The 19,779-nt window shown below is 38.7% G+C and overlaps 1 protein-coding gene across 1 annotated transcript in view; it reads left to right on the top strand.

The window, feature by feature from the left end:
- The window catches only part of RSPO2 (R-spondin 2), a 143,100-nt gene that overhangs the window by 78,086 nt on the left and 45,235 nt on the right, over window positions 1-19,779 (top strand). The window contains exons 4-5 of the mRNA XM_036338698.1: window positions 13,455-13,598; window positions 16,210-16,398. Of these exons, the coding sequence (XP_036194591.1) occupies window positions 13,455-13,598; window positions 16,210-16,398 (333 nt within the window). The remainder of the gene's footprint in view (window positions 1-13,454; window positions 13,599-16,209; window positions 16,399-19,779) is intronic.

Here is a 19,779-nt window from a genome sequence, read left to right as displayed (position 1 = left end):
GAGTTTGAGTGCAATTAATAAAGGCCTTGAGTACCATGAGAAGAGATCTGGATATTTTCGGAGGGTTCTGAGCCAGCAGTGGACTGAAGAAATTGTTTTAAGATAATTCTGGCAGAAGTGAGGGAGATGAATGAATTGGAGAAGAATAGAAAGTAGAGGAAGGGTACTTTAGCAATCAAGAATTGGAAATAGTGTTCTGACGAAAGGTTTGTGGGTAATGAATTCCAGAGACTTTAAAAATAGTCAATGGAATACTACTTGGCCATTAAAAAAAAAGGAAATTTTACCTTTTGCAACAGCATGGATGAACCTGGAGATAATTATATAAACTGAAATAAGCCAGAGAGAGACAAATATCTTATGATCTCACTTATATATGGAATATAATGAACAAAATAAACTGATGAACAAAATAGAAACAAGGAACAGACTGACAACTGTCAGAGGAGAAGGGGGGTTAGGGAGCTGGATGAAAGAAGGTGAAGAGATTAAGCAAAAAAAAAATGTATATCACATGAAGACACAGACAACAGAGTGGTGATAGCCAGAGAGAAAGGGGGTGGGGGTAGGTGAAGGTGGACAAAGTGGGGGAATATGGGGACAGAAAGAGACTTTGCTTGGAGAGATGGACACACAATGCAGTGTGAAGAAGATATTTTATTGAGTTGTACATTTGAAACCTGTATGGTTTTTCAAACCAATGTCACCCCAATAAATTCAATTAAAAATAAAAATAAATAAAATAAAAATAGTCAATGGGACTTAGTAACTAATTTGACAGAATGAAAAAAGAAAATTAAATTTGATCCTATGGTTTCTGGCTAAGGTGACTAAGTGAATAGTTTTGCCATCAGCACAGATAGGAATATATAGGCTTAGAGAAAATTGGCACCTACTTCCATTTCATGAAATTGTTTTACATTAATAACTAGAGGAGGCATAACTCCCAACAAGTATCAATAGACTGGCTAGTTTTGGGTTTTTTTTAATCCTCACCTGAGGATATTTTTCCATTGATTTCTTATAGAGAATGGAAGAGAGAGGGAAAGACAAAGAGAAATATTGATGTGTGAGAAACACATTGATTGGTTGTCTCTTGCACGTGCCCTGACCAGGGCTCAGGCCAGGGAGGATCCTGCAACCCAGGCACGTACCCTTGACTGGAATGGAACTAAGACCCCTTGGTCCACAGGCTGATGCTCTATCCACTGAGCAAAACGGCTAGGGCTAGACTGGCTAATTTTTGCAAAGAATTACCTTATCCTTATGCTGTATGATTTTGGCTACCTAGTTATTTGTCTTTTATAGTTTTTGAACTGCCTAGGAGAATGGGTTCATCTTAACACATTGTGTACCGCATAGAAATCTCTAAGACATACGCCAGGGGTCGCACGTTTTTGGGCAAACTGCACGTTATTTAAATCATCATAATGCACTTTAGGTGTTGTTTTTCAATAATTATAACATTTTTATTTACAAAAACAATTAAACAATTAAAGTTCCTAGTACTTTTTTAACGTATGGTACTGTGTAAAACATTTTCCTCTATGAAGAGGGACCAAACAAAATTTACATAAGTATCTAGATTCGCTCCTTTTTCCATGGGCGTGAAAAACGAGAATACTCGTGAGCAGTCCTTTACAGATGGCGCGAGAAACATGAGAAAACTGAGCGGTACGAAATGTGTTAAAACGGATTCCTACTTAGATTGCTTTAGACCACTTTGCGGGGATTTGAGTCCACGAATATTCTGTGTGGTTTTTTGTTTTAGACTTTTAGTGCACAAGGAAGGTGAGGCAAGAATGTAAATAGCTCCTGAAATTTATCTCAAGTTCTAGGTGTAGCATTTTACATACTGTGTATGGATGATAGGGTGGCCATCTAATGTGTCACTCAACTTGGGACATTGGGGAGTGCAAGGTGCTGCTCTTAAAACTATGCAGGGACATAGGGTGTAAAACAACAGTCTGGGCAAACTAATGCGGGCGGTCACTCAACAATACTTATAGTGTATCATAGGGTCTTCCTTAGAGAGATGCTCCCATGTCGGGGTTAACAGGCACAGTTTGGCTATGTTGATCCGTTTTCTCAGAAATGGAGAGGGAACAGTGACTGAAAATCAGCCTTGAAAAGGTATCTGTGTGTGAGAATGGTTTGCCAGAGCTGTCCTTACTGTGAGTGAAGGCAACCAATGTTGCCGTTACTGACCTGGAGGAGATCATTACTCGTCTGGTACAAGCAAGAAGTGCTGGTTGACAGGACTCCTGTGAGGCCAAGTGAAAGGGGAAAACGATTTCTGCATTCTCAGTCTGTGACTTGGGATGACCCTGGTTCTTTCATGCTAATGATTCCCCCTTTTTTGCATAGACACTTTGCGTATATTGCGTTGTTATTTGTATTGAGAGGAGGAGACAGATTTAAATTGGGAAAGCTGTCACGGACTGAGAATCTGAAATCATACCCACTTTTTGTTTTCTTAAGAGATCATTTCTCAACAGTAGAGAAGAAAATTATACTTCAATCAACAGTAGCCCTAAAAAAATCCTATACAGAGACTTGCTCATCTGTTTCCTAATCGCTAGAGTAAGATCCCAATTGTAAAGCAGTATCTTTCTTCCAAAAGAAGACTTAATGAAATGTTGGCTGAGGTTGGCTTCTTGGTACAAACAGAGGCATAGTGTGTGTGTGTGTGTGTTTGTGGTCTCTGATACTGTACATTAGGTGATTTTTCTCCATTTTTTATTTTTCATTCATTGATAAAGTAATTTATTTGAAAAAATTGAATTTTGAAAACTGTTATGCATATTTCTTATAGAAAGCTTAGAAAGTAATAGACTTTTAAAAAAAAGCAAAAATAAACAAAAACCCAACTTATGCAGAGAGGCCTTTTGATGGTTCCTCTCACAGTTGGCTCTGGGTCACCAATCAGTTGGGTTTCCTAACTTACTCTTTGACGATGAGTGAATCTCATATTCTCTGAGCACCAGTAAAAACTTATCTATGAAATTTAGGGAGGCTATGAGATCATTGCTCTAACATTCTGTGATTTCTACGAATGCTTCTAGAAATTACTGCTATTTGCTATTCCAGACCAGCCCTTCTCAAACGCAAATTCCAGGTGGAAATGGCTATTCCAAAACTCTCTTAATAACCCCATGTGATACAGGTAAACATTTACATGTTACTATTGAAAAGACAAGCTTAGAACCATTCAGGAACCTACTCAGGGACACACAGTATGACTCAAAGATGAAAAGGGAATGCAGTTTCTTTCAGATTACTGTTTCTTTAACCATACCACCCTGATGCTCTTGGAGAAAACAAAATAACAAAAACCACATTAATGGATAAGTTTAGAATGTATCCTTTTTGAGAGGTGGGCACACTTTGAAAGGGCATTTTCTCAAGCTAGTTTCTTTTCTAGAAACTTGGGACATTGGGGAGTGCAAGGTGCTGCTCTTAAAACTATGCAGGGACATAGGGTGTAAGATGCTCTATAGGCCATGCTGCAGAAGGTACCAAAGAAAACATCTTTCCAATAGTTCTTAAAGGAGAGGATGTTTAGTTCAATTAATAAACACTTTTACCTTTCAACCTGTGTGTGAGTGTGTGCACGTGTGTGCACGTGTGTGCATGTGTGTGTGTTTTCACAACCCTGTAAGTTGTGAAAACATCTTTCAGGCATGTAGACGTTTCCTTAAACTAATAAAAAAATTATGCACCTAGATCTGGAAGAGTCCTAATTGATTCAATTCCACCTGTCTCCCTCCCTTCTCCCCTGTTCCTGCCATTCCTGCCCCCAAGAAATTTGCATATTGAGGTTTATAATGGAAATAATTCTTCAAAGTCACACAATGAGTCAGTAGCAGGGTGGCCTCAAAGTCTGAGACTCCAATAGAATATTCTTTGGGGCCGGGGGGAGCATTATACTGTTCTTTAAAAATCAAACCATGTGATATAGACAAAACTATTATGCACAGTTCCAAACCTAGTATTAGACAAATCTCAATGTTTCTTTGCCTATTTCTTTTTCCTTAAATGAATGGTCAGTTTAAGTATTTTAAATCCCATTAAGGAATTTAATACAGATTTTATCTTCAAACAGAGAAATCAATTTGTGGTAGATGACATCTTTAAAAGAACACTAGGTTGGAAGGAACTTTGGGCTCTGATGTGAGCTCTGACAGTAACTAGCTTTGTGAGCTTAGACAAATTACCTAACACACTCTGTAATAATAGCCTTCTAGTTCTAGTAACTCTCATGAGTCTGTAAAAAAAATCTCTAGAGAGCCCTAGCCAGTGTGGCTCAGTTGGTTGGGTGTCATCCCATGCACTTAAAGGTCGCTGGCTTGTTTTCAAGTCAGGGCCGGTGCTGGGGTTGCATGCTTGATCCGCGGTGGGGTGCGTGCAGGAGGCAGCCTATCAATGTTTCACTCTCATATCAATGTTTCTCTCTCCCTTTCCCTTCATCTTTCTCTAAAAACCGATATTACTCAAGAGAGTAATATCTGCTGTTGGCAGTTACCTCTTTAATATTGATCTCTTTGTGACTTTATATGGATTTTTAGATCTAGTTTCTGCAGTGTTCAGTCTCCCCCTCCAACTCTCATCTCTATTTCATTTACAGTTAAGGAATATGCATAGTTTTTGTTTCTTAGAGATGAAAAATGAGACATAAGAGCTTCAATGTAGTATATAATAAATTGATGCCTAAACTGGAAATGGAGCTCTTCATAATCTAAAGTATTTTTATTTGTAACAAAATCATGCAGTTGCATTAAAATGTACAAGGTGGACTCTTTTTCAGTGTTTATTCTAAACTGATAGAAATTTAAGTATGAAATTCGTTAGTCATTCAGCAGATAGATTATCACCTGTGTGATGGACCCGTGAATATAGAACAGAAGACATTCCCTGTTTTCTTTATGGGAACCCCCTTTAGTGGGGGGGGGCAGTTTAATGAACATAGTAACCTCAAGGACAGGAGAAGTGCTGACACAGTATCGTGGTGCGGGGAGGCCATGGGGAGGTCAGAGGAAACTAGCGTGGCTAGGATGAAAGGCACACGTGGAGGTGAAGCTAAGGCAGTGGGTGGGTGTGTCTAACAAGAAGGATCTTCTGTTTTAAAATCAAGGGTTTGATCTCAATCTGGAAGTGACAGGGAGCCACTGAAGGTTTTTAAAGCAGGGAAATGACAAGACTGGTTTGTGCTTTTGAAAGATGGCAGCGTCACTAAGCCTCCCTAAGCTTAAATGCGACCATTTCATATTTCCAGAATGAAACCCTTTTCTTTTTTTCCTATTCCCTTCAATGTGCCTCATGCATTTCAATCATCCTCTAGTTTAGGGGCAGCAAACCAAGACTAGTGGCCATAACCTCGCCTGCCCCCCGTTTATGTTGGGCCCTTGAGCTAATGAATAGGTTTTAGGTTTTTAACTGGCCTGGGGGGGAGAGGGGGGGGAGAAATCAAAGGAAGAACAATATTTTGCAGCACATACAAATACTATTAACTTCAAATTTCAATGTTCATAAATAAAGTTTTATTGGAAATAGCCGCATAGTCATCTGTACATTGTCTACGGCTGCTTTTGTTCTACAGCAGACAAGAGTCGTTGAGACAGATCCTATGGCCCACAAGCCTAAAATATTTACTATCTGGTCTCTTACGGGAAGAGTTGGCTGACTCCTGCTTTCGCCTATTTGGCGTGCGAAGGGATTAAGAGATTCTTTTTGTTTTCCTTGGGTAGAGGTTGTGTGGAGGGCAGGGCATATGTTAGCTTACGTATGCTTTTCCATTGGGTTGGAGAGCTCTGCTTTCTTCAATGTTTGAAAAAATGCAACTAAGACGCAAGTCTGGTTTATGAAAGTGCTCTGCTCCCGTCGAATGTGAAAGGGTGAGAAGTCACCAAAAAAGGAAAAGCACAAGGAGTAACCGGGACGAGAGAGCGGCTACTGCAGGGATTAAACATCTGATAAGAGATATTAATTTGGTTTGTAATTTTAAGACCATTTTTATTGTTATCACATTCCTTTCCTACTTTGTTTTGAGGTAGCTTGTCCTCCTCTTTCACCCCCTTTAAATGGGAAAAAGAAAAATCCCTCTAAAACACCTACTCCTGAAGCCCCAGCAGATGTGCCCAAGTTTTAATTCCGGCTGTTTTGAGAATGATTTCAAATATGCATCACTTGAATACATGAGAAATGAAGCCAGCATTTTTATAGTTCTTCATTACTTGACCACACAATTTTGCACAAGCCTCAATATTTCTTCAGATTTTTTTCTGTGCATGGGTGGGCAGGCTCTCATTTTTAAACATTCAACTATTGCAGTGAAGCTACCAGCAACATATTTCATAAATTTGAATTTGGGGTTTTTATTTTAATGAACTGTTATAATGCGAAGCTAAAATGAGTCAGGAGGAAAAAAATTATTTTTGACAGTGTATATATCCTCAGAGGTTGAAATAAAGGGCACTTTGGGCATATAAGATAGAACTTAATATCTATCTGAAAAACAACATGTAAATTTCTGGATGGAGTCCATTCATCTTGCCTAATTGCAATTTGGAAATGAAAGTCACTGCCAAGGCCAGGATCATGCCATCCTTGTGGTCACGGCCCTCATGGCCATGACAGACACCTTTAGTGCACGTTATGAACCCAACAGCTTCCTGGTTCTCAGAAAGGAGCCCTGCACATTTCAAATGGTATCTGTTGAAGGGTAGGCTTATCGGACTCTAGGGAGTGATACACATTTTAGGTGGCACATTTTACCTAGTCTTTTGTTCTTTAATTTGATACTCCGAACCTTCATCTGATACAGATAGGTCAGGCATTTTGCCCTCTATCTGGCAGTAAAGGGACTAGGGCACACAGAGGATGTAATTCCCCCACTCCCGCCTCTACCCCGAGATCTAAAATTGCATTTAGATCTCAGTTTTTCTAAATCCTGGTTCCTAATTTTGAAGTAGATGACTTTCCATGCAGGTATTCAACAAATGATTGTAGTCAGTTTGTTTAGCTGCATGACCAAAACAAGGGCAGAGATAATTTACTACAGATAATGACTTTTTTTGAGTAATATAAATATATATTATAGGATTATATATTATAATAATTATAATATGTATAAAATTACATTTTATTTATTAAAAATTATTACATATTGTTGCAAAGAATGTAATTTTTTAGATTTTAGGTCATAGTTTTCATCAGTCCCAACTCTAATGGGATTACTGCCATAGTACATATTAGAAATACATGAATTTGTTAACATAAAGCTTAAAAACTGTATTTTGGTATATTTATAAATCATTGGGAGTTTTGAAAAGGAAGGTTAAATAGCATTATTTGAAGTTTTTACAGAAACCTAAACATATTTAAACAGTTTTGTGAAACCTCATATGAAGTTGCACAGTCTAGTACTTTTGATGTGAAAAAAATTGCTCAAGGTCTAATTTCATGTCTTTTGGAACAACCTGCTACCTTCATTTCTGTTCAGATGTTAGTACACACTGAGCAGAGAACCGTGTAGAGTTTTCCAGGGGTGGTCTTGATGCTCTCGATTCTTGTACTGGTAACTGCACTTGAAGACAAAATGCCCCGGCGGGGGTCAGCATCGGCCTCATTCTGAATGGAGATGCTTGTAGTCTGACAATGAAGGGCAGCTGAGGAGCAATCTGCAGCCAGGTGACCAGGGTGTGTCCATGCAGCCTGCGGCCCACAGCCTGGTGACCAAGAAATAACAGAAAGGGATTCCTTGGTGTGTATTTTCACAGCTGGGCTTAACAAAGGTTGATTTTTCTCTGCTTTCACTTCAGGGTGTTAGTTTTTTGTTTATACGATTGGCCATGCTGAGATGTTCAATTAAGAGATGGTTCTTGTCATCTAGATCTTGGTGGTAAGATAAACAAAACAAACTCTGCCAGTGTGCCAAGACCATCCGTGCTGTGGGACCACAGGCAGAAGGGATGATGGCGGACCTGTGGCTTCTCTCAGGTTTCATCTCAACTCAGCTTGTGGGCTCTACTGATTCATGTAACTCCTTTCCCCACGACTGTTTCCTCTTAGAGTGTTGAGGCTCTGGGCGCCTTTCCTTACCTTCATGCTCTTCCTGCTTCCAGGAAGCTTCATTTCCTGAAAACAAGGACTCCCCAGCTCACTCTGTGCTCACTTCATAGTCACATTGTCATCTCATTGCCTGCCTGGGACGGTTCCCGTTAGTGGCCTGATGCTGGCATGCTTTTCCACCTGGGCCTTTAGCTATCCATCGTGATGCCTGGCTCCCAGTGGCTTTTACTTGTTGAAGTGAGGGAACAAACCAGGTACCATCTTTGTCATGTTACTCCCAGGTTCAAGAATTTTACAATAGTGAAAGCAAGCCCTAATCTTGAACCGAACTTCACTTTTACTGTTACTTAAATACTGAAAACCACACAATGTACAAATAACTTATAATCTTACTTCCTTTTTTGAAACTACACATGAAGTGAAAATCCCTGCCCACAGCCATCTAAGCCGAAGTAACCCTAACCCTCCACGTAACCATCCCCTCCACGTAACCTCCAGTTCATCCCAGTCTCTCTTCCTGGGGTCCATCACATGCGTGTGACGTCTCTTCATTGCCTCGTTATGCCTGCTTGCCATGTCCAGGTCTCTGTCTTCCCTCTGTCTTTCTAACACCTGCTCAGCGGAGGTTCCAACTTCCGTAGCACAGATTACCTGGCACCCTTCAGTGTTGACATTCTCCATTACAATTGCTTTCCATTTAGGTGTTTTCTATTTCTAAATAGGTATTTCACTGTTTGTTCCTCCAATAAGATTTACAGCAACCAACCAACTTTTCTTTTCTTTTTTTTTTTTAAAATATATTTTATTGATTTTTTACAGAGAGGAAGGGAGAGAGAGAGAGAGTTAGAAACATCGATGAGAGAGAAACATCGATCAGCTGCCTCCTGCACATCTCCTACTGGGGATATGCCCGCAACCCAGGTACATGCCCTTGACCGGAATTGAACCTGGGACCTTTCAGTCCGCAGGCTGACGCTCTATCCACTGAGCCAAACCGGTTACGGCCCAACTTTTCTTTTTAAAGATATTTACAGTGCATGTGTAAGCAATCTCAAACCAAGCATTCAAATGAGCCTGAAAATGCCATAAAGGAATTGCATTTTTAAGTGGCATGCACGTGAGTGCACTTGGCAAGCATTATAACCCCACCACGTGCCCGGCTCTGTGTTAGAAACAAGGAATTCACAGACTGAAAACAAAATAAAGAAAAGTAATGGCTGAACAGAAGTGACTGCGTCTTCCCTGCCTCTGAGGTACCCAGTGGGTAACTACTGTGCTATAGGCAAGGCCCTGGAAGTGCACATGGCCCCCTGCCTTTGGCGTTCGCACCTCCAGGACAGGGAATGGGTCTTATAATTTTATGTTCTCGGGGTCTGGCACAGTGCTACATTTTTGGAGAATGTTTGGAATGAACTGTTGAACTGCGCTACAGTATAATTTAAAAATGTTATAATGGAGCCTGTATGGATACTGTGGGAGGCCAGGAGAAGGGGTGCCCAGCCTATTTTTTCTCCCCTTGGCCAGAGTAAACCCCTCTTGCCAAAGGACAGCCCCGTCAGACTGCATTTGGAGGCAGTTTCACTTGGACAGTAATTTTACTCAAACCGATATTGGCAGTCCTCATTTCGCGGATTGCATTTTTGAGGAGGCATGTAATTTAGAAGCATGTAAGTTGGCTAAACCAGGGTCTTATATTTCTGAGTGAGGACTTAAAGCCCAGATTTTTATAGAAAAGACCTATGTTTGGTAAACTTTGATATACCTGTTTTTTTACACAGTATAAAATTTTCTAAGGTTTATCAGTCTATTAAATGATCCCACTGGTATTTTAAAACTCATTTATTTATAAAGTTGACATAGAGATTTTTCTGAAATGTAATACAGTTGTTGTTTCTGAGAAGTAGGCCTGCTATGCCATTAAAGTAAGGAAGGGTATTTCTGTATGCTCTTTGAAACCTTCTGTGTTGTTTAGAATTTTTATTTATAATGAGAATGTTTTACTTTTATGTTAAGAATGAGTTAATAGAGTAGATTTAAATCCCAATTACCTAAGGATAACAAGCTTAAGCAGTGTTGGGTAGAGTAGCTGGGGTGAGGGGAGCTCTGAAGCCCCACAAATAGTGGTTTTCTCCAAAGCAGAAGGGGTAGTTTCTGGAGAAATGGCAGGAGAGGGCAGGGGTTGTGGGTGGGCCTGGAGCAGTGAGGACGGTTTCGGGCGTGGAAGCATGTGCAGATGTAGATCTCCAGGGCAGTGGTTTATACAGTTGCTCACTTTAAAAAGCTTTCATCTCATAGGAGTCTGCGCCTAGATGAGTCGAGTCAGTTCAGGCCACTGAATGTACGGGCTGCGGGCGTTGGTTTTACGTTGTGGCAAAGAGGGACTGAGACCAGGAAGGCCAGCAGAGCTTCTGGTGATGTTGGGACTTGACACCAATCAAAGCTTTTGTTTAAATGCTTTACTGAACAAAAAATAATTTAGTTCTTTTCCTTACGATTTGAGTGAAGGAAAAGTGCCATTGACTATATGAAAACAAAGGATACTGTCAAGAGTTGGTCAAATGATTGTGTAATTTGAAGGCCAAAACAAGGTTCAGCATTATCAAAGAATGGGTGTAATTTCATGTACCCAAATCTAAAAAAAAAAATTGGGATGGGATAATATTTCTTCATTCTTACCTTGAAATCAAAAGAATTTATTTTAGAATGCTAATAAAGTTTTATATCCTGTAAATTCAAGTAGGTCACAAATGTATATTGCAATAACTTTGGTTTGCTTTAATACCAAATGCATTACAATGATAAAAGATTCATATAATTCAGAAATATATAATTTTAACATATTTCAAAATTCTACCACCCTTTCCCAAATTAAATTCTCCAAGCTATTCATACCCCACCATGCACACATGGTTTTATTATATTATCCACTAGATATCGTGCAACTTGGTTTCTTCACTCTAACTATTGATCTTCACGTTTACAGTCACTGCTTATAATTCATCTCATGCTTTTTCATGGTTGTCATATTCAACAATTTGAACGCATCAGATTTTTGTTCTACTTAAATTTTAGGACAAACAATTAAGCTTTCTTCTAGCAGGATTTGTGCCTGAAGAAGTCCTAAGGGACTTGACAGAGAATGATAGGTATTTCAGAAATTCCACGTTCTGTGGACTGGTATTAGGAACGTGGAACAAAATGAGGAAAGGGAGTTACAGGTAACAATAAAGACCAGCAAAGGACCTTGTAAAATTAATTCCAAATGCTTATTGCTATAACTTTTTGGCCAAAAAGCTTAATGGTGCAGGTCATGTTTAAAGAAAAATCAGACTTTCTAGATAACAATTGATTTATGAAGTGTATAGTCCCTTTTTAAAAAACTTGAAATGCTTTGTTCTTTTTCATCCTTTAGTTCTGTTGTATCTTTGGAATGTTTATCATTATTTCTCAGGAAATAATTCTGCTAACAGGAAGGGCTGCTTGTTTTAAAAGAATAAAAAAGAAAGTAGCAAGAAAACCAGCAATTTGTGGACATGATGGTCATGTATTTTCACCATGATTAAGAAGCGACTGACCAGCTATCGACCACTGTTGTGTTAAAATATACGTTACAGCTTTTAAGACTACAAATGAACCTTTTATGGGATGATAAAGTGTCCTGTGCCCAACCATCCTCCCCAAAAAGAGCAATACTATAATTTGACTATGGACTTTCACCCACACATAGTTGGTTTTCCAGTTGTAAATATGGTAACATTTTAGAAGTTGAATTAACTGCTTCATGGTGGTCATTTAATATATGAAGAGCTATTTAGACTCAATATTGAAAGGTGAAGAGTTACCATTTTCTTTTTATAGGTCTAGAAACTGTAATTACTTATAATTTATTTTAATGAAATATATATATATATATATATATATATATATATATATAATTAGCCTTTAATTCAACTTTCTGGCTTTATTTTCTCAATTTTCAAAATTTTAATATTCAGTGAGTTCATGTTTTGGTGACTATTTTTTATCCCATTTTTTCTTTGATTACAGGAACTATATATTTTAAAGCTTCGCTGAATCATGAAAGCCCTAAATACAGTACTGGCACTCCGAGGCTTGTTAAATGAATATAAGCAATGCCATGGAGTTTTCATAGAGCTTTACATGCTGTTAATTACCATCAATTAAATCTGTTACAAGTAATAATGAACTATAATCTGTTGAAGACCTGACCTTCCAATTAACCAATCCTTTAACCTTCTCTCCTTTTCTCTGCAGAGCAGCTTAGAGTATATTTCTTTTTCCCCATGCAAGCCCTCTATCTCTGGCCCAGATGTTACTGGCCTATTCGGGAATCTGACCTATAATACAAGATACATTTTCGCTCCTTTTTACACCTTGTTGTAATGTGTGTTTAGTGGAAAAATACGTTTCTAATCCACTATTGCTTCTATGTGCAGATTATGAGTCAATTTATCTAATTATTACAAGTTCTCACAATAGCCTTGTGACATCTCCGTTTTATACAGAAGGAAACAGCGGCTCAGGGAGCTGTGCAGTTGTCTGGAGTCACAGAGCTGGTCAGGGCAGATCTGGGGTCCAAGCCCACAGGGAGCAGGCCTGACAGCACTGCTTCCCAAACTGCTCCTCACCAAGTTCAGTCAGTGGGTCAGGAAAAGGAGCCCAGATGTAGGAGGCAATCAGTTTTGGGGGCTTTCAGAACCCGCTCAGCCACTACTAGCTCTAGGACTTACTCTCTCTCAGTCTCGAGTTCTTTAGTTGCAAAATAGGGATAGTACTGCCCTCCTTGTAGGATTCTTATGAAAACCAAATGGAAATGCATATAAAGCCTTTGGCACATTGTTACATGTGTTGTTTTGTTTTTAAATGACCTGAACTACCCCTCCGAGTTAAGGAACCCTCTGATGACAGTAAATGCCACACTGACCAACATAAACAGAATTTTAATTGACTGTCCAGAAGCAGGAGATCCTGATTAGAGTATCCCCCTTTGTATGTTTTCCGTTGTTTGTCTTTTGAAGAGCAGAGATTTCAGTCCCAGCAGCAATGTAATTTGTAGTGGGGGTGTTTTCTTTTTCTTTTACATCCTTTTTAATCCCATGTGGAGTTGCAAAAATTTCAGAAGGATCTCATGGCTGCCCAGGGCCTTGGGCTGGAGTTGTGTCTTAGCTTATTGATGTGGTGAGCTCTTGCAAGAGGTAGGAGTGATGCAGAATGAGATGGCGTTAGGAAACAAAAGAGTTGAACACATATTGCTTTGACCACTAGAATTTCGATTGATCTGACCAATGAGTTTGTGAAAGTTTTATTTGTAAAACAAGTGCATTTCTCTTTGACTGAAATTTTCTCTTTAAAATTGTTTTTAGGGTGCAGAATAGAAAACTGTGATTCTTGCTTCAGCAAAGACTTTTGTACCAAGTGCAAAGTAGGCTTTTATTTGCATAGAGGCCGTTGCTTTGACGAGTGCCCAGATGGTTTTGCACCATTAGATGAAACCATGGAATGTGTGGGTAAGTAGTTTTTTGTGTAACTTTCAAACTGCAACTTTTTACACCTGTTTCTTGGGGAGGGGGAAATGCATACTGGGTTATTCAGCCTGGTTGTCTTGTTAATTAGAACGGAAAATTATTTGAGTTTTTTGCTGACTTTCTGAATTCTTTAGGCATCATGACATTGGGTAGTTCCATATACTACATCTTGCTACAAAATTTGCGAGTTGTACATTTGCTAGATTAAACTATTTAGATGCTGATAATGCTTTTTATCATATGTGTAATACATCTATTTCTTACTTATCTTAAAAATTATTAGTATCTGTTAGATAAAAACATTTTGTTTAAAATAAAAATAAAAATTTCAAACTGTACCATGTTATTAATGATTCTATCACTTTTGTTATGTATATTAATTATGGATCTTCTTAGCCATTTGTTTTTTAAATATCATTGGGAAGAAAATTTTTGTGCAAAATATATTTTGACAACTGACTGCATGTTGCAAAGTGCATTAAAACAGTTTTACCTTTACTAAATTTGTATAGCTAGAATGCATAATTTAATATATACATACATATCATTTGTGAATAATAATGAGGAATACACATTTTATAAATTGTGTATTTTTTGAGTGTTTGAAAACACCGGTTTTTATACTACTTTTTCACTGTTTTTATATAGTTTTTATATAGTTTTATATGGTTTTTATATGGTTTGGCTTTTATACTACCAATTAAGAGGTAAAGCTCTATCAGTACCTGCATTTTGATGAATGCCTGAATCTGTTCTTAGGTGCAATGGCATCTTCACTACGTCCAGCCCTTTGCACCTACCCCTGAGTTTTATTTGGCATGTTACACATCTGATATGATGTACAAGAGAGCTGTGTATTATGAGACTTTCCATCTCCTTGAAATGGAGACTTAAGAGAAAATTGAGAACTTTTTTCCTGAAGAAATATTGCTAAAACAGTCTATCTATATATATAAAAGCCCAGCGAACAAACACTGGAATGACCAGAATGACTGGGCAACCAGTTGCTATGATGCACACTGACCACCAGGGGGCAGATGCTCAATGCAGGAGCTGCCCCCTGGTGGTCAGTGTGCTCCCACAGTGGGAGTGCCACTCAGCTGACCAGGATGAGCGGAGCTCCCACAGCGGGCTGATCTCCGCAGGCCATGCCCCCCACTAGTGCACGAATCCGTGCATCAGGTTTCTAGTAATTATATATTCAAAAGCTTGTAGAGAACACATTTAAAGAAGAGGTTAATGAAGTAATGTGTACTTATGTTCCTATTTGTGTATGAGTGAATACATTCATACAGGCAACACCTTATTAAACATAGGAAAGCCACTAGAAGAGCATATTGAGAATGTTGAGTTTGCTTTTGAGAGGCAAGACCCATGCCCCTTATAGACGGTCAATGGATGCTCTTATGAAACCCTCAAAGATAAATTACAAATTGAGTCCAGTGCATTCACCTGAATACAAATCATCTTGAATAGCTTTGAAACATCTAAGAGTAACCATGATCATGCTTGCTAAGATCTGGAATGCTGAAATATTGTGTGTGGACCCTGGGCCTGAGTCGTGACCTGGTAGTGTGAAGGGGCTTTTTAATGGGGAATTTGATGAGGACGTTTAACTTTACCAATTTTTGTCCTTTTATTCCCCAACCTCACCCCAGGAGACTGGAGGCTAGCCCACTTTTCCGCTTTATGATTTTACAAAAGGGGGTGCTAAAAGTTAGATATGTAATCTAGAAAAATCATACATTTTTCATATACCTAACCATACTTGTTTACTTTCACACTATAATAATATATAGCACCAATTTAGGGAATAGGAAATACATAATGTGGTTTCCTGACACCTATTGAAGAATTGAGATAAATCAGAAAATGCAAAACAAACACTCTATCCTTTTCACCAAATACTTTTAAAATACATATAAATATAAATACATACATACATATATATATATACATATATATATATGTGTGTGTGTGTGTGTGTGTGTGTGTGCATATATATTTTCCAGAGAGGAAGGAAGAGGGAGAGATAGAAGCAATGATGAGAGAATCAGCTATCTGCTGCCTCCTGCATGCCCCCTACTGCTCTAACCAGGAATGGAACTGTGACCTCCTGGTTCATAGGTCAATGCTCCACCTCTGAGCCATGCTGGTTGGGCCCAAACACTTACTTTCAAAATAAAACTAACACATGTGAATTTCAGTGGGGTGTTCAGAATTAACATGAAAAGCTTTCTCTTCTGTCATAATGTGAAAATCGTATCTTCTGCTGTAGATTTTAGCTATGGAATCTTTTAGAGATTATATATTCCAGTGTCTTTAGAATGGACCAGAAGCATCGCTTCAAAAAATGAACTAAGACAAATTGAAAGTACTAGTTTTAAAATTACATATGTGGCAATTATTGTAAATGAAAGTAACCCTCTGGTTCAAAGAATTGAAGTTTGAAAGGCGAATATAGGTCTCTGTGGGCTGTGCAGCTTAATTTGGGGAATCTGAAAGTGAGGAGAGTATATAAATTTGATGACAGTGGAGCAAATGGATACCAAATTATTTGTATTTGTTTTGTTTATTTTTAATCTTTATTTAGAAGGATGTGAAGTTGGTCATTGGAGTGAATGGGGAACGTGTAGCAGAAATAATCGCACATGTGGATTTAAATGGGGTCTGGAAACCAGAACACGGCAAATTGTTAAAAAGCCAGCAAAAGATACAATACCATGTCCAACCATCGCCGAGTCCCGGAGATGTAAGATGGCCATGAGGCACTGTCCCGGAGGTGAGTGTGGGGAGTCACTGCCGTGGGTGGTGTGCTTTTGGAATTTGCCTCTTCCCTACCTCCACCCCCAATAATGACTATTTCTCCATGAAGGAAACCTGATAACAACATTGGTCAGAGGGTCAAATTCCACATTATTCTTATTTAAAGATGGATGCTTACACTGAGAAGAGTATAGAGCAGGGGTCCTCAAACTTTTTAAACAGGGGGCCAGTTCACTGTCCCTCAGACCGTTGGAGGGCCGGACTATAGTTTTAAAAAAAACCTAAGCACAAATTCCTATGCACGCGGCACATATCTTATTTTGAAGTAAAAAAACAAAACGGGAACAAATACAATATTTGTATTTGCATGTGGCCCGCGGGCCGTAGTTTGAGGACCCCTGATATAGAGGGAATGTTTCATTTACTTTCATGATACCTTGATAATAATTTAGGAGAGTGCATTACAAATGGGCTTTCCAAATTGAGATTTATAAGAGAGTGTGTGTGTGTGTGTGTGTGTGTGTGTGTGTGTGTGTGTGTCTGTCTTTTTTTGGCTAACGTACCATACAAGTAGGTCTTATGAAATCAGGCTTTTGCAGATGTTGCTCTGAGGGAAGCAGCCAACTTTCAGTTGAGAAGAGTTTAGATTAGAAAGGTTTATGGCATCTGTAAAATCATCGGCATCATTACTAGTTGAAGATGACAACTTAAAATAAACTTGCCCAAACACTGGGAGGAATAAACGTTGTCTTAATGTTACCACAATTAGCCGGTTCTCTTTGTTTTGATAATAATTTGTAGAAAACAGCTACTGGTATGTGTGTGTTTATTCATGTCTTTGTAGTAATTGTGCTGATTTGCAGTAATTATTCTGTAATAACAGGATTAGGCCCATTTACAAATTAGGAGACGCGTACATAGCTCAGGTGCCAGCTGAAGCCATGTCAGTTTGAGATGGAGTTCTCAGCGCCGTCACTGTGGTTCTTAAAGCGTAATCGCTTGTTACCGTTTGTCACTAGTGGATGCTACGTTGTTGGAGATGAAGCTGGGGTTTTTCTAGTCTACAGCATAGAAAAGCAAAGAAGTTGTGTTTGGAAAATTGCCCTGTGAAATAATCAAAATTTTTGTTTGTCTTTATTTATTTTTCTGTTGGGGCACAGTTTTTCAGCTTTGTGGTTACAGGCCAGAGAGAGAATACCTATCGGCTTAAAATGGATTTACATCCGTATTATGCTGCCCCATAGAGAATGTCTATGATCCAGGGAGGAAGACAAACTTTTAAGACTCGAAGACTCCAGTCGGCCTGTGAGAACTATTAGATCCAGATTCAGAAGCTACTATTAGGAAGGCAGCTTTTCCTCTTGAATTAGTTTTGCTTTGCTTTGCTGGGTCTTTGAAACAAAGTTTTGTTGGAGTTTGCTTTTCACTAACAAGGATGGTTTTGTTCCCTTTAAACTGAGTATTTTTCAGTCAAAATATAAGAAAATATTTTCTTACAAAACTAATAAGCCACTTCTTGGATAGCTGAGAGCATTTAACCTGCAACCTCATGCCTAAAAACAAACCTGATGTATTCAGGTATTGGGAAGAAAGGCTTCCTTTGTTGTATATTGTTTATATAACTACCCTCCCCCCATTTCTCTCCCAGCGATGTGGTCCCCCAATTGTGGTTTACGTTAATAGCAAAAATTAACCTGAAAATGCTCCTATAACAAACATGCTTATGTGTAACAAGAGCCAGAATATTCCCCTCCCGCTATTTTGACCTAGCCCCAGTCTTGCTTGAGAATTTTGTAGATAACAGCTAGATTGTTAACTTGTAATGTTTATTGCACTCATAGTTTTTGTGCTACCAACAGCAGTATACTGTCGCACAGAGTACGACCTGACCCTGTCAGCAGTGTAAATTGTGCTGAAACAAATGCGTATATGTCATCTGCCAACATCCTCCTTTTGATAACCAGGCATGAACTCTGATTTAATTCATAGTTAGGTTTTATCAAGTATTATTTATTAGGAGCGACTGGCTATTGTTTTAATTCCAAAATCTACATTTTCAGTTGAATAAATTCAATTTTTGTATGATGTTAGTAGGTCTAAAAGGTTATATGGAAACTTGTTTTATTATTTTATAAAAAGGGACCTACAATAGAATTTTTGATAGAAACGGAAAATTACTCTGCAATAAAATAACTTCTATTTTAAAATGTAAGAAATTACAACTAGAAAATTAATGTTGGAACTTGAGCACCAGCTTATAAAAATAGGCATAACTTCCAGTGTAGTATCCCACCTTGCCTCAGGTGAGAGAGCAGAAAGTTCCTTTCTTTGGTAGGTCACGGTGATTAATGGAAGAATGGAGAAGAAAACCGCTTCAGCCCATTTTACATCTTGATTTGATTTTAGTGATCTGCTTTGACAAACCATGCAAAAATGTAAGTCGTAATCAGGTTGGGAATACAGGCATTTTTCAGATCTTTTCAACATATGTATGGATTTTTCTCCTGTTGGAGCCAATCTTAACCTGATTGCACACAAACACAGCCTTAACCTCCTTCACACTAAAGCACCAGCACATTAAAATCAGCTGCATTCGATTACTGGAAGGCAGAAGTTAAAGGTCAATGCAATGGAATAGTCACTAAGTATATAAGATATTACATTAAAAACTACTAAAAATAAGAAAATAATGGGTGCAAGATTTGTTTTTTTAAATGGTGTAATGCTTCAGCCTATCTTCCTCGTAATGGTCATATGCTTATTTGCTTTTAAATGGAGATTCTCTGAAAATATCCTAAGTCATGGATTGATTTACACTTGAAGTTACTTGGTGTTCCTTCCCAAACTTTTCTTTTTAATCAGTTCCCTTTTATTCCAGTTCTGATGACAATAGCCTGTAGAGTTTCTTGGGCTTTGCTGACACTCATTTTTCAGGATTCTGTTCTGGCGATCAGGAGATCTGGGTCTCTGTACCCTGTCAAGTCATTAATTCTGTGACCCTGGGCAAGACACTTAACCTCTTGTGGCCTCTATTTCCTCATTTGTTAATTGGAGGGTATGAGGGTAGGCGAGCTCTAAGATCCAGCCCAGTTCTAAAACCCAGTGATTCTAAGATTCATTGTTAGAAGATATGGGCCAGTTCTGTGGCCGAGATGTGAAGGGCGAGGAAGAGACTGGAAGCCCAGGACCGCTGTTTTACGAACAAAGAACGGAACACTTTTTCAGCAGCTGCACTGGGCATGTGCCAAGACTTTCACATCGGGCAGCTTTCAAATCTTTCTTCCTTCTCTTTCTCTCACAGGTGGTCAACCCTCAAAGACTATGCAAGGCTTTAAATCCACATGACCTGTTTATCTACCAAGATAGCAGGAGGGTAAAAAAGAGAAGAGCTTAAAAA

Source organism: Myotis myotis, unplaced genomic scaffold, assembly GCF_014108235.1.
Source record: "Myotis myotis isolate mMyoMyo1 unplaced genomic scaffold, mMyoMyo1.p scaffold_m19_p_16, whole genome shotgun sequence".
Classification (NCBI taxonomy): domain Eukaryota; kingdom Metazoa; phylum Chordata; class Mammalia; order Chiroptera; family Vespertilionidae; genus Myotis; species Myotis myotis.
Note: the sequence above shows the minus strand (reverse complement) of the source record. Positions and strands in the feature narration are given on the sequence as shown.